This window comes from Micropterus salmoides, unplaced genomic scaffold, assembly GCF_014851395.1.
Source record: "Micropterus salmoides isolate LMB-PRFRI ecotype aquatic unplaced genomic scaffold, ASM1485139v1 Ms_hic_scaffold_3, whole genome shotgun sequence".
NCBI classification, from domain to species: Eukaryota; Metazoa; Chordata; class Actinopteri; order Centrarchiformes; family Centrarchidae; genus Micropterus; species Micropterus salmoides.
Window position 1 is genome coordinate 6,019,326 of NW_024042261.1, and position 14,620 is coordinate 6,033,945.

Below are 14,620 nucleotides of genomic sequence, written 5' to 3' on the forward strand. Positions count from 1 at the left end.
TTAAGTGCTGCGAAATCCAACTAAAATAAAAATATTACTTTAAATTAGAGTTTTAAGTGTCCTGTAGTGTCATTTTGCTACAGTCCTATATTGTATGCTGTACATTGTCTGTATAGGCGCTCAAATATTTCCATCATCACCTACATCAGACCCAAAAACCTTATTTTTTAACCGCACCTTTTGCATTCTGTTTGTGTTAGGCCACAGCATTAAGTAGCATGAGTTGGAGGGGATAAAAACTATTATCATTTCTTAATAGTGTAAAATTATTTACCCTAATGTCAGACATGTTCTCTTAACAGTTTGGCATATTTTTTTTCTTTCATTACACACATTAGCAAATCTTTTCTAATCAACCCGTGTCTTCAATTTGTTATGGCAGGCTAAGATTTCAGTCATCTTTCAGCCAATAATTTCACATAGTATATTTTAGTGTTATCTTCTGATTTTGAAGTTTTAAAGTTCCGAAAAAATAAAGCACAGACACCATCTGATGCATTTCTCTAACTGTGTCTCCCTCTAAATTGGTGTGAGTGTGTACTCTGTATAATGTGCATCTGAGTACTCCTTTTCCGAAACATCCAATCACTGGCTATAACCCATCCCTCTTTACTGTGAGGACCCAAATCAGATGATGGCTGCACACACAAGCACACTTGTACACACTCCTACAAACACACATATGGAAGGAGTGTGGGTGTCATCTGATCCAGTGGAGCTGTCTGACCCCCTCCCAGCTCTTCTTGCTGGTGGCTCAGTCCTGTCTGATGAAGCCTTGTAAATACTGACATGCTGTAAACTTGTGGATCTGATTTCAGGGCGCTGTGCTGTTTGTGTGCGCAAGTGGGTGCGTGTGTGTTTTCTTGTTTGCACGTGTTCCACTCACCTGATTGTTTTCTCATGAATATGTTTTTGCATGTTCTGCTTCTGTTTTGCTGTTTGCCATGCACAGCATGTTACACACTTGAAAACGTCACTTTCACAAAATTAGAAAAATCATGTCCTGGGAATTTTTATTATTATTACTGTATTTTTTTTTTTGCTGTAATTGAGCGTTGCCTGACATGAGAAATGTCAATAAAAATACAAAACGTTCCAAAAATGTTCCCAAATAGGGCTGTTAATAAAACCTCCCTGTTAGCTTGTGGTTTGGGAGCGGGGGACTGGGCAGGAAGCCATTTTCACACAGGCCGGCCCGACCTCGACTCTTAACTCTGACTGAAAATAGCAGACGAGCAAGATCACCGTAGAAAGAGAAAAAAAAGGGGGCGGGGGGGGATCACTTCGCCGCAGTGTTACCTGAGAGAGAAAGAAAAAAGGAAGGAGGAGGAGAAAAAAGACCTGATGGCTTTTCCACCAGTCTTTCGATTCCTTTGCAAAACAGTAAATCTTATGAAGTTTATTTTCTTTGCAGCATCTGTGTTTTATAAGGGCTCTTTTAATTTGTTTTTACTCTGTCCAGTGGGGGATCCCCGCTCCTTCTTTTTTTCTTCTTCTTCCCCCTTTGTGTTCGAGTCTTTTTAGCCCTCCTTGCTGTCCATCTCTCTCTCCCCCCCCCCCCCTTTTTTCTCTCTTTCCTCCCCCTGTGGAAGTGAGTGTTTTAATAATGATACGTTGGGGAATTGGGATGGTAGAACAGCTTTCTCCTCCTGCACAGAAAGACTACAGCTCTCCTCTCCCTTCTCTCCATTCTCCTTCCTCTCCCCTGCTTTAATCCCTCCCTCCTTTAACATGTCTGGGAAACTTGGATTGTCAAGGAATGAATGGTACTGTAGAAAGTAGGGTACTGTAGATAGACTGATACAGGTTTGCCGATATTGGTTAGGTATGAAAGAAAGATTTATATCACATGTATATCAAATATATGTATAGAAGCTAAGTGGTTAATGCAATTGACTTTGGTACAGGTGATCGTGGGTTCGATTCCCAATCAGGGCGGGGGTATCCAGGTGGACCCTTACGCAAGGTCCTTAATGCTACTTGCCTACCTCAGGTAGATTGAAACCGCAAATACAAGAGCCATACCGGCTCGGACGTTACCCGGGTCAACAAGGTCGGCGTCAGGTGCTAGGGAACCTAGGCTACTGGAACAAGACATTCATGGACTAGAGTAGAAATATGGAGATAATAATGAATATATATAACATATATAAATTTTATTTACTTTTTTATTTTTATTTTTTTAATGGTGCCAATACCTTAGTTTTATATTCTACAATATTGAACAATAATAATAGACTTTATATAAAAAGAATATAGTGTTCACTTTTCTGTTGTGTTTTCAGTTCTCTCCCAGGATGTATCTTTTCTGCATCAATGTGATCATGTACCTGTCAGGTACATCATTATTACAAAATCTACAGCCAATATTGTCTAGAATCACAATAGTGTCATACACCCTGAGATGTTAAAGCGACTGCAAAGTAAGTATGAACAGCATGACAATATCACTGATAGATGACAAATTTTGGGGCGACGGTAGCTCAATCCATAAGGACTGGCTGTTCGAGTCCGGCTCGGACCAGAGATTCAGTGTATGGACTGGTGGGTGGAGAGGTGCCAGGCCTGGGCCTTGAGCAAGCCCCTCGTCTGACATCTCTCCATGTGTTGTTGCTAGGTCCTGTTTGTGCGTGTGTATTTCAGACCTGTGTGTATAATACTAACATTAAGAACAGGGTGAAAAAGTTTAGTGTCTTCTAACGGGATTAATAATGTGTTCTTCTTCTTCTTCAAATGTACATTACATCACTTATATTTTGTCGTATCACCCACCACTTGACAAATTTATTGAAAAGTGGGAGCAGCATGTCTGAGAGGGGCATCTGTGCTTTCTTTTGATACTGGACATACTTACATACTACAGATATATTTCGGGATGTGCTGGTACCAGTATTGAGGTTTTGACACCCAGCCCTAATTTTAGACAGGCAGTGTCATCCACTTACTGTGTGATGGATGTTACTCAGCACAGCCCTCACTTTAATACAACAAGTTTGACCAGTCAAGAAATCAATTAAAATATTATAACTGATGAATAATGTGTAGGAATGTTTTTGCTTATGGAGAAGAATAGCTTGCTAGGCCTACAAAGATCTGATCTCTATTGTTGCAATGATTCATTTTTCATTTTAAGTATAGTATGACCAATGTGTGGGAGTATTTCTGTCTACAGACATTTCACCAGGAAAAGAATTCTACTGTCAGAGACTGTGTGATTAAGTTCAAATCCATTTTGAGCGTGTATGTTCTTAATGGCATGTTTGTTTATGAAACCCTACAATGAAACCTGTCTCTCCCAGCCTTACAAAGCCGTTAATCCCTAACAGGAGTTTCTGATTATGATCCAGGAACCAAATGCTGTTGCTGATATTTTGCTCCCTGACAAGGGGTCAATTGATCAACAGATTGATCAGCCGGCACAACGTTTTTATTACACACTGCTACTATCGGCATCTACCTTCAGAAAGAGATTTTATCTGTATGGCTGTGGAAATAGTAAGTAACCCCCCCAAAAAAATGTCTTCAAAAGTACAAAGCCTTGACAAAACACATGGAACACGGAAGCCAAGAAATAAGCTGCTTCCCCCCCCCCCCGTCTCCGTACTCTCTCTACCCCTCCGTCTCACAGCTGCAGTATCGTCCTCATGTCCAAGGTCTCCTAATTCCCAGAACATCACTCATCATGTCACCTGCCTAACCTGCTGCCCTCCCTCACACTCCCCAACCCACTTCCTCTGCAGACCTGTGAGAGTCCCCCCCCCCCCCTCCTTTGACTGAAATGTCCTCTCTGGCAGAACAATTCAAATAAGACACAGTGTTTGTGTGGACACAGTGAGTCTTCAGAGCTTGTCCTTTCGCACGTCGACTCCTCATTGGAAGCCTCCTGCTTGTATTGGATGCAAATTGGGTATTAAAAGAGGGGAGAGAAACATGAGATAGCGTGACACGGAGCTGGCTGAGGAGAGAGAAAGAGCGCGAAGGATAGAGAGAGAGGCTTAATGCGAGAAGAGTATGCAAATGCTGTTGAGACAGGGAGGGATGGATGGAGGAGAGCTGGATGGATGGTTGGATTAAGAGAGAAAGAGAGACGAGGGTCAGGTGACAGTGTGACTTTTTGGCAGGGTCAGAGTTTTTCACTGGACGATGTGCGACGGAGCTGGATTTGCATTGATGGATCTTCTTTCCATGGGGATGTCATGTATCAGTGCTTGGGCACATCACGCCCCGGTCATTAATCAAATCATGGCCTTCGTCTAGAGCTGTCTGTCTGCCAGACACTTCTCATCTGTCTACCTCTCACTCTCTCTCTCTCTCTTTGTCTTTGTAGCAGCCTTGATCAAGTCTTTTTCCTCTGGCTTCCTCTCCACCTTTTTCTCCTGCACAGACTTTCTGTTTCCAATTATAATTAATACTCAGATACATGCAGCATGTCCTTAAAGTTCCATTTCAACAGGTAATTGAAAAACCAACATTAGTAGTACTAAGTACTAAGAGCATTGATGAGCAGTGGGAGTGATAGTATCAGCAGTACAGGTGGTAATGAGATTTTGTGCACTATGGTTTTTGGTTTCTCTCTGGCCCCCACCTGAACGTGATCAGTAATATCTCAATGTAAATTTTTAAAACCTATATCAGTTCTAAGAGTAAACATCTGTGTATCCACAAATGCAAACGTATGCGTACACACTCCTTTTGTCAGATTTATAAAGCGATGCATACACCTGGTTCTGTTTTATCAATTTCAGTCTTTGTTAAATTATGGACACATGTGCAGGCCTGATTCCCACTGTATGCCATAGGTTGATATAGACCCGCCCATAATCAGTTGTTTGCATACGTCTGCTCCACTACTCTCTTAGGCTTTGGCGGTGTCTATTTTTTCATACCTTTATGACATTTCATCAGGGTATGTGTAACAACAAAAAAAGTAAAAGCTGAGCTGTTGGTTATAGAAGTCACTGTAACATGTATGACATTGTCTAGCCTACGATGCTGTTTGTCTAATATGTAGTTAGGCTACTTAGACAAGTCTTACTGGGTTTAAATACTGATGGCCCATAGAATAATGAATAGAAAGGGAGTAAGTGCGTACTTCCATTCTTCTGGTGGACCCAATGACTCATCAGTGGGCTGAACAGAGATGATGTGCACACAGCTTTGTCCATGTTTGCTGGCTCACCTTTATCATCTGGACTAAATCCAAAATACTCCTAAACAGGCACAGAGGCATTTCTATTGTTTACTAGTCCTGTAGCGTTATCCCACCATTCATAGTCACCGACAAGTCTCTGCTTTTTGTGTGTGGATTGAGTGTGTGGCTGAGAGCGAGTTGCAGGTGAATGCAGCGCTGCGGAGGGAAAGGTGAGCAGTGAAGTTTAGCAGTATATGTACAGTGTAGGTTATAGTCTGTCAGTGAATAAAGGCTGCATCTATAGCTCCTGTGTTATTTACAAGCTGCTGGGAAAATGAAGGGGGTTATGTGATGTCAGGAAGTGTCACGCTGCAACGCAAAACTTTAAAAGAAAGAGGAGCGTCTGTTTTTTGATCGTCTTGAAAGTAATACTGACGGGATTTGTAATACTGTAATACCATGACACGGCCCAAGCCAACCCTCTTTCTATGAAATTAAAAGCAAAGTGATGCGATTTCACAGAATTTCCTTGTCAAAAGCCTCAAGAGCCAAAGCAGCCATCCTTACTCAATGCTGCTGTTCACATCATAGCACAGGAGGCGACAATAATTGTTTCTGTGTACTGTCAGCTGCAGCTCTATCTCAGTCATTATCATTTGTCAGAAATGTAATCAATTATGGTATAGATTATAGCACTCATATCCATTTTTGTAGAATAAAGCATAAAATGAAAAGGGCCCAGGGAAGATACTGAAACGTGGGGAAACGGAAAGAACTAAATGAACATTCATCCATTTCATTTCAATGAACGTCTTTAAACTAAAGTTTACAATGCACAATTTCAATTATCTTCATTTGAAATCCTCACTCTTTAAAGAGAAGTCTTTTTTCATATAGTTTTTTCCATTTCCACTTCAGTAAATCACATTCTCTAGAAGGTTTGCGCTGGTTTGAAGTATGCGTGATCTGCAGACATTGTGACCAGACATTTTATGCACAGGAAAAAAGCTTCTGCCTGGTTTTGATGTTGACATGTACGTAAATCATCTACACTTTCAATAACACGTCTATTAGTTTGATCCTTGTCAGGTTAAAAATCAACTTAAAAAAGTATTCCTTTTAGTCATTGCAACTTGCCTACACCACATTTCAGTGTGTATTTGTAATGTATACAATAGAGTTTGGTTTGACCAAATGACACAAAAAGGTGAGTGACAAGATAAAAAGACAGATCACTTTTTCGAGAGTCAGGAAATTTTATAATATATATCGGGCAATATTACAACACACACACACACACACACACACACACACACACACACACACACACACACGCTCACATAGACAAACATGCACACCCACACCCCCTTGCTGTCTGTCTCTCCGCCATCCAAGCTGTCTCTTCATGTATCATCTTCTGCCGGTGCGTGATCTCTAACGCGTTCCACACCAGCTCGCCTTCCCTGGCCTCACTAGGGGTTGTGACAGTTTAGGACCTTTTGGCCTTGAGTGACAGAACGATATGACGGTTTTGTCAACAGTGATCATCACCCCCCCATCTCAGTCCAGCCACACCTGTTCTACAATCCACAGCGAGGCATATTTTTAAGGGTGGGGGAAGAGGGCAAATAATGCAGGAGAGCAAAAGTGAAATGTCCATTTTGGATGAGGATGCTAAATTCATCGACACCCCCACCCGCAATCCTCACCCTCCACTCCCCTCTAAGCTGAAGCACCATTATGGCTTTTCAGGCTGCTTCCTGTACGGATTTTTTTTTTTTTTTCTCGGAAGCCCCCTCCCCTCAACACAAAAGGTGGCTGCCCAGGCTCTGGGGGTGTAGCACTTTTGAAATGTGAAGGGCTTTCAGGAGCTGCCTCTGTTAGTCTGACCAAGAGAGGGGCAGAGGGAAATGAAGGACAGGTTTGCGTAATGGTCTCCTCTCCCCCCTCTGAAGGTCACGCAGCATTGTTGGCCGGCGGAGGTCTAAAAGACAGGCCTTTGGAGGACCACAAAGCGGAGGTTTTGCAGGACTAATGAAACTCAGAGCTACACGTTAATGATCTAAAAGGCTGGACCAAAACACTCAGCAGTCCCTCTCCGCTCGCATTCAGCCTCCTCTTGATCGCTCCTTCCAAATAATGACAAGGCACTCTCCTCCCCTACCTTTATTGTAACCTTTGATGTCCGCCTTGTTTTCTTTGTCTCTGCATCCCCCCTCCCTCCTTTTCATTCCTTTATGTTACAGGGCTGTCACTCATCTATTAAGGCAACAAATGGAACAAGGAAAACATTCAGAGAGCATATTGTGGTGCACCCACAGGTTTGCTCTTTATTTCTTTTGAAAGCACTTGAACTTGGAATTTTCCTTGGGCTGCCCATTGAATCAATAGGATACACCTTTTTTGTTGTAGCTATTGTCATAGGATTACAAACATATTTGTTTTATAATCCACATTTCTTATCCCCTATTGTGAAATTCTATGTAACTGTGTTCATATGTGACTATTTCTTTTCTCATTATATTAAAGGGCACCTTACCAAATTTACAAAAGAACCTTGTATTGTTACACCTACCTCTAGTGGTATGTGGCCATGCAGATGGTCTCTATTTTATTTGGCCAGGTTTAGAAATAAGCTTCTCGGTGATATGTGCCTGCACCCCAGCACAATTGAGATGAATAGAACTGTGGTTGGGATTGTCACAGCATTAAAAAAATGACGTTTAACAGCAACGTGTCTCTCCAGAGACAGTGTCCACAAAATACACAGTCGCCAGTTTTTATAGCGATTCTTTCTTCAGTAGAAAGTAGTTCCAGTGAAACAATGTCAATTGTCGATCATTTCAGCCCCAGCTCTCGGGGGAATGAATGAAAAAATGTAGCTTCAGGTAAAAGCAAGAAGTTGAATTTGTCCTAAAACGTCTACACAAAGTCAGCTCTCTTACTGACCAGGGTGCCGTCCACAGTAATCTTTGTCCTCATTTAGAAAAGAAAAGCAAGTCATACGCAAAATTCTTTTTTAAATTTCCTGCCAGAGATGCCGAGATTATCTCTGCCTGCCTTGCAGACAAATGGTGGTGAAATGTGTTATCCAGTAAGATGGAGGCCAACTGTATGTGATAAGTTAAATAGTAAGTGAACTAGCAGGCTGTCTCCTGATGTAGCTGGTTAAGGTCATTAGGCCTTTAAGAAGCCCTTTGACATGGCCTGATTATGTTTGGCTGGGACTGCATGTGATATGTGAGATGAAATGTGTTTCTTTGGATCTTCTCTGTGTGTGTGTGTGTGTGTGTGTGTGTGTGTGTGTGTGTGCGTTTCCTATATGCTAGTTTGTGTGTGTTGAGTCAGTATGTGGGGCCTGTTGATTGGCCTTGATTAACAGACTACCAGGCACTAGAAGCAGAGCTAGAGCTTTTGTAATGTAGCATCTTGAGCTGGTTATTGCCAATCATTCTACTGGAGGCCTTGAACCTTTGTGTGTGTGTGTGTGTGTGTGTGTGTGTGTGTGTGTGTGTGTGTGTGTGTGTGTGTTAGAGATGGGTTTGGTGAAAAAAAAAACCCCGCAGTTTTCAAACAAGACAATTTTTTCTTGTAGCGAAAGGTGTTTCAGTTTTGCAAACAAGGTCTTCTGGTGGTCTGTTGAATGCTTAGTGTGCAGTCTAAAGGGAATGAATGATGAAGTGAATGAGGGAATTTTTTTATTTAATTCAGATTGAGCAATGTTGAGAACTGGCATCTGTAAAGACCACTGAGCTGAAAAATGAACCACTGTGCACTGAAAAAGGAATTATGTATAAAAAGTTTGTACCAACATTCACAATGTGGTTCTCAGTATTCTGCTGCTATTACCTGGGAAGGCTCTTAATTGACATATTTGTCTGTTATGTTCCCCTCCAAATCTATGAAAAGGAGTTTTCTCTGACCTTGCTGTCCAGGGAACATCTAGTACTGTTCACGAAAACACTTAATAATCCTGTATTTTTGTGTGTTTCAAGGCAAGCTGAGCAGCCAGGATTCATACAACAACTTCACCAATAACAACATGGGCAACCCGCGGCTGTCCCCGCTGCCCAGCCTCACTGTGGTGCTGCCTCTGGCTCAGATCAAACAGCCCATGACCCTTGGCACCATCACCAAACGCACTGGGTAGGTAGCACACACACCTCAGCCTTTATTCTCCACAGGGACTCCAGTTTATGAAGCACATGTGTTACACAGTTACAGTTTAAAATGGTCCCATCACAGAATCCATAATTTAGTGGGACATATCACAGCAATGGTTTTCTTTGTAGTGTTTAGTCACTTATCAGATGTTGTTTTCTTTAGGTAGCACTTTACTTAAACTACCCATCATTAAATGGTATATGCTCTGTACTTATAAAGCACCTTTCTAGTCTTTGACACACTGATGGCAAAGGCTAAGGTGCAACCAGACCTACCTCCTGAGCCACAGCCGCCCCATACATACGCTTTAATACACACACACACACACACAAACATATATATGTGTGTAAATGTTTGTATATGTATACATGTACAGCATATATAATATATTAATATTATAAATTACAATATTATACACTCTAATGAAGCTGTAAGAAGAAATCAGGATATTAATTAATGTGTTATTAATGTTTGTCATTAAAGTAAATAAACAGTTAATGGCACACACACACACACACACACACACACACACATATATATTTATATTTTTTTTCCCTTCTTCACCGTATAATAATAAAATAAAATATTATAAAATAATATAATAAAATAAAGTCCACTTACTAGAGTTCTCCTGGAGCTTTTCAGCCACTTCCTATGCCCTTCATCAGCATGTAGTTTGTTCAATTGTCATGGAGGGTGAATAATTAATAAATATATACTATAATTTCTATGTTTACAACTGTATTATATTCTCAATCATTGATTATCTTTTATACACCTGTTACAAATACTAAACTGCAGGAGTTATGGGCACATACACAGATAAACACTTAAATGTCTTACAGTATCTGCTTAAAACAACATTACATTGTGTTACAGTGTAGTGAATTATAAACCATTTATTAACTGTTTATTAGCTGCTTACAAATGCTAAATAGGGGGTTAAGTAAAATATTATTTATGTTGTAAAAACATTCAGTGGAAAGAAGAGACTTAACAAAATATCAATTCCATATGTGCAACATAATTCAGAAGTGTTCGAGAATGAACATACTCCCTAAATCTGGGATTCCTTTGGATTTAACATTATACCAGCCACTTTGCAGGATGTTAGCTCTATGTAGAACCTTCACTGCCACTGCTATGAGAAGTTACATTAAAGTGTAGTTTTGTAACCTTTATATATGTATTGATAAATTCGACTTTAATCTTTTCTGCCTTTGTGGTTGTTTTCAAGAAGAGGTCCCTTTTGTAGATATAATCCAGATGCAGTGCAGCACATTGGATACACCTGAAACCTGTAAATTATAGTCTGCAGAGGGGGTGAGTGTAAAAGGGTTACTGGAAACCTAGGCGCAAACATTATAATTTACAGTTTGGCCATTGTCGAGGAAAATTGAAGTCACACTGTATTACATCTGTAACTTCAGTCTGTGATCTGCTGCCTTTTTACATGAATCACATTGTAAAAACACTGTGTTGTGTCAACAGTGGCCTTGTGTAGGCCAAAGCTTTTCCCCTCACACATCCAGCTGATGCCCATGGACGTCTTTTGTCTCAGGCCACCACTTTTTTGCATAGGGTAATGAAGCACAACACACATGCGAACTTGTTCTGTGGGCTGTTTGGAAAGCGGATGAAACACATCATGCATACCCAGAATAGAAAGAAAACCCTGCCAATACTTTTAAATCATATTCAAGTCATGTTAAATGCAGTGTAACCCTGCTATCTTTGAGTATTGAAACAAGTTCAGTTTTAAAAGTAAGACAGCTTTGCTCTCATGCAATTCTGTCCTCTGTCTTTTTTTTTTTCACCTGGATCTTCGCTGTGCATTGAAATCATGTAGTTTTAAGACCATCAGCAACTACAGGCCTTTGCTAAGTGCATTTACATACAGTACATGTGGCTCCACAAATATGGGCAGATTTTAATATTTTCATTTAAATGTAATTTTCATGCCCTGTTTGAATAGGAAATGCTTAATGATTCAAACTGACGGCGAAGGATTTATTTCCCCATGATATTTGATAAGTGAGCTTTGAGGATGAAAAGAGAGACCTGATCCTGCAGTCAACGTAAACAACATCAAGCCATTTTCCAAATCATTAAGGTGACCTGCAAAGTTTATTTGGTTTGTAAAATGTATTATTGCTTTTGGGCTACTGTGGAGTCCTGCGCTGGTGTATTTATTTTGATGTCCTGGTACTGGTGGTTTGCATTTGGTCTCGCAGTCACATTTAACGCAGCATCAGTGTTTAAAGTCATACAACACGGGGATCTAAAAATAGGTGTGGTTGGTTTTAATTTAGGGGCGTAAAAAGTTAAATATGTCCTAATTCACCCACAATTAGAACTTTCAGGTTGCTTGTGTTAATTTACAGTTATCATTTGCTCTCCCCAGTAAAAGCAGTTCTTGTAGTCTGCGATCATCTGAGAGATTGTTTTTGGTGGTGTGTTTTATTTTATTTGGGTTGTGTCTCCATTCTGGTGTTTTTACATTTTTTTTCTGTGGTGTGTCTTCATCCTATAACACACTTTAAAGTATTTTAAAAAGTCTTGCTTTTAATTTTATTGATTTATCTCTGCCTTTTCTTCTTTTTTGTCTTTAGCAGTAAGCTGTCACTGCTGTGTAGTTTCATTATTTTGCCTCCATCTTTGGTGGAAAAGAGTAATCAATACTTTCATTAGTGTACTTTGTTTTTGGAGTGCTGCTAAGTGCTTCTTTTTGTGTTGTGCTGCACTTGTCTTGTAGCTTAATTATTGCTGTGAAACATGGGGCTGGGTATTGTTCCAAACATTTCAATACTAGCGACAATATGATACACACGTTTTCATACCAAAACACTGCAATACTCTGTACCTTAATTTGAGGAATAAAAAAAACTAACTCTTTGCCTAAATACAATGCATTCTGAAATTGGCAACATTTTGACATAAATCAGGAACCATCTGGTCGAACATTAAGAATCTGACCAGACATGTGATGCCAACTTTCATTACCTGATCATTTTAATACTTTGTGTTACATATCCATTTAGATCAGTCCCAAAAAATATTTAGGTTTGACAAATTCTTTTTGTGTTGAGTGGCATTAGGTGCTGATTATGCTAAATATCTAGTCATCTTTTTGTAGATTCAGAACAAAACAGATATATAAACAAAATCAGTAGTTAAATGCCAGAGGAATTTTTCCCCGAAAGCCCTACGGGACACTCTTAGACTGTGCATGTAAAAGCTTTCAAGGCCTTGCTGTAGGGTGAATCACTTTGAAATTTAATAGGCAATAGAGAACATAATCATTTTAGGTGGATTTGTCACTGTATACTGTTCATAGTTCAAAGGAGGGGTGAAAATGTATAAAAACATCCTCTGGATATATTATATGTTTTTTTGTTTTTTTTATACCATCAAAACATTCCATTAAAAGACCAAAACCAACAAGGTACTAGTATCTCAGTGCTTTGTTACTTTTCTACCCTATCTGTGACACTCAACCCCATTGGTCCCTATTAAAGATGTAAATATTTAAAAGCAGGGAATGGTAAAGAAGGAACATGTGACCCAGCACAATCATGTGGGTCACTGGTGTGTTTGTGATGGTTTTTGTAACATTGGAGCTCTATGGCACCGAGGAAGAAGAGATATCAGGCTATAGATAGACACAATGCTTGTTAGAAGAATACATTCATTGTTGGTTTGGGTCTTTTCATGGGATTTTCTACAATAAAGAATATAGACAGCTTTTTCCTTAACCTGCAAACTGTCTCTTTGTGTAAGAATTATAATTTTAATTAATAATTTTTTCACCCATTGTACTTGATCAATAAACACCTCAAAGCGCTACATTTGGTCTTTAGGACATTATCAGCCTGGGCTGCCTCAGTACTCCTTCATCAGTCCATCCAGTCCACAGGAGGCGTCAGTATTAATGCATCAGGACATGCAGCTGTGCGGCCTTCTCCTGTATACATATGGCTGCACCAATTCACCACATAACACATACACACACACACACACACACACACACACACACACATTGAGGGAAGCAGCAGGTTTGGCCTCTAGAGTTCGGGGTGATATCATATGCTTTCACGCTATACTTGCACAGGAGTGCCCTGGCACCATCTGTCTGTCTGTGCAGCCAACCCGCTCTCTTTTTTATGTTTGAGCGTGTATGTGAGAGAGAGAGAGAGCGTGAGAGGGAGGGAGGGAGGAGCGTCCGGCAGCTGTATTTACACCTGTATGAGCAGATCCCTGTTGGCAGGGCAGCAGAGGAACACACCAGCTGCTTAACCTACATTCCCTACCAGGCTGTCTTTGTGTCCACTGTGCCGTGACACACACACTAACAACTCACGCAGATAGATGCTTGGATGAAGCTTTCACCTCCTTTGTGTGACCAGGCCAACCACAGGGATAGCTTCATAGACCCTGGTTCCCCTACAGACCACTGATGTGCAAAATGCTGCTGTTTGTCCTCAGTTGCCCCATCTTTTTTAAAAACCTCAACTAGTCCATCCGCCTCCTCTCTTAATTTAGATTTTGGTGTTTTCCCCTGTCGAAGTGGGGAGGTATAGTCGGATGTGGCTCAGCATTCCCCTGATAACCCCCCTCCAGACGAGGCCAGGTCAGAGAGTGGAGAAGCACAGCCAAGCTTCTGCTAGTCCTCAAGGTCTCCTGGGAGTCCTGAACAAGGGGACGAGTGTCGGCTCTGACCCGGCCTCTTGTTTCCTGTCAGCCAAATTTGGCAGAAAGCTGGCTGGCCCTAGATGAATTAAATCCCAAAGTCGAAAAAAAAATCACTATCACAAAATCAAAAGATTCTCTCTTGTTAAAATGTCACTGTCAGAACTTAATCTGTGAAAAAGATTAAGAGAGAAATATTCAAACAGTCCCCTGCAAAGAAAGTCCACTTGTCCCCACAGTCACCAGAGTTTTATGAGGATAGATTTAACTTGTCAAAATGCCTGTCAGTAATACATTTGGGATTTGCAAGCAGACAAACTATTGCACACTTATCCCATCTACACACAGTCTGACTTTAACACAGACAAATGAAAATCCAAATGGAAAGATTGTCATACACAAAACAAAACACCACTCTTGGCCAAATCCCACTGATGACATTTTCAAGCAAATGCCGATAGAGTGCAGGCGAGGTAACGAGAAAGACGACAGCGAGAGAATGAATGAGACCCTGTGACCTGCTGCAGATGTGCTCTCAGATTATTGTAATACATATGTAAGAGCCAGCCCAGTGCTACAGCCATTGTCATACAGAGCCTCACTGAGAGCAGAGGTAGAGATGGGGCTTTATGAACG

General features: G+C 40.7%; 1 protein-coding gene across 3 annotated transcripts in view; it reads left to right on the plus strand.

Moving 5' to 3' along the window:
* bcas3 (BCAS3 microtubule associated cell migration factor) overlaps positions 1–14,620 on the plus strand; it is a 344,304-nt gene that overhangs the window by 90,956 nt on the left and 238,728 nt on the right. For all 3 annotated transcript variants that reach the window (XM_038692467.1, XM_038692465.1, XM_038692466.1), the window contains exon 16: positions 9,127–9,277. In XM_038692467.1, the coding sequence (XP_038548395.1) occupies positions 9,127–9,277 (151 nt within the window). The remainder of the gene's footprint in view (positions 1–9,126; positions 9,278–14,620) is intronic.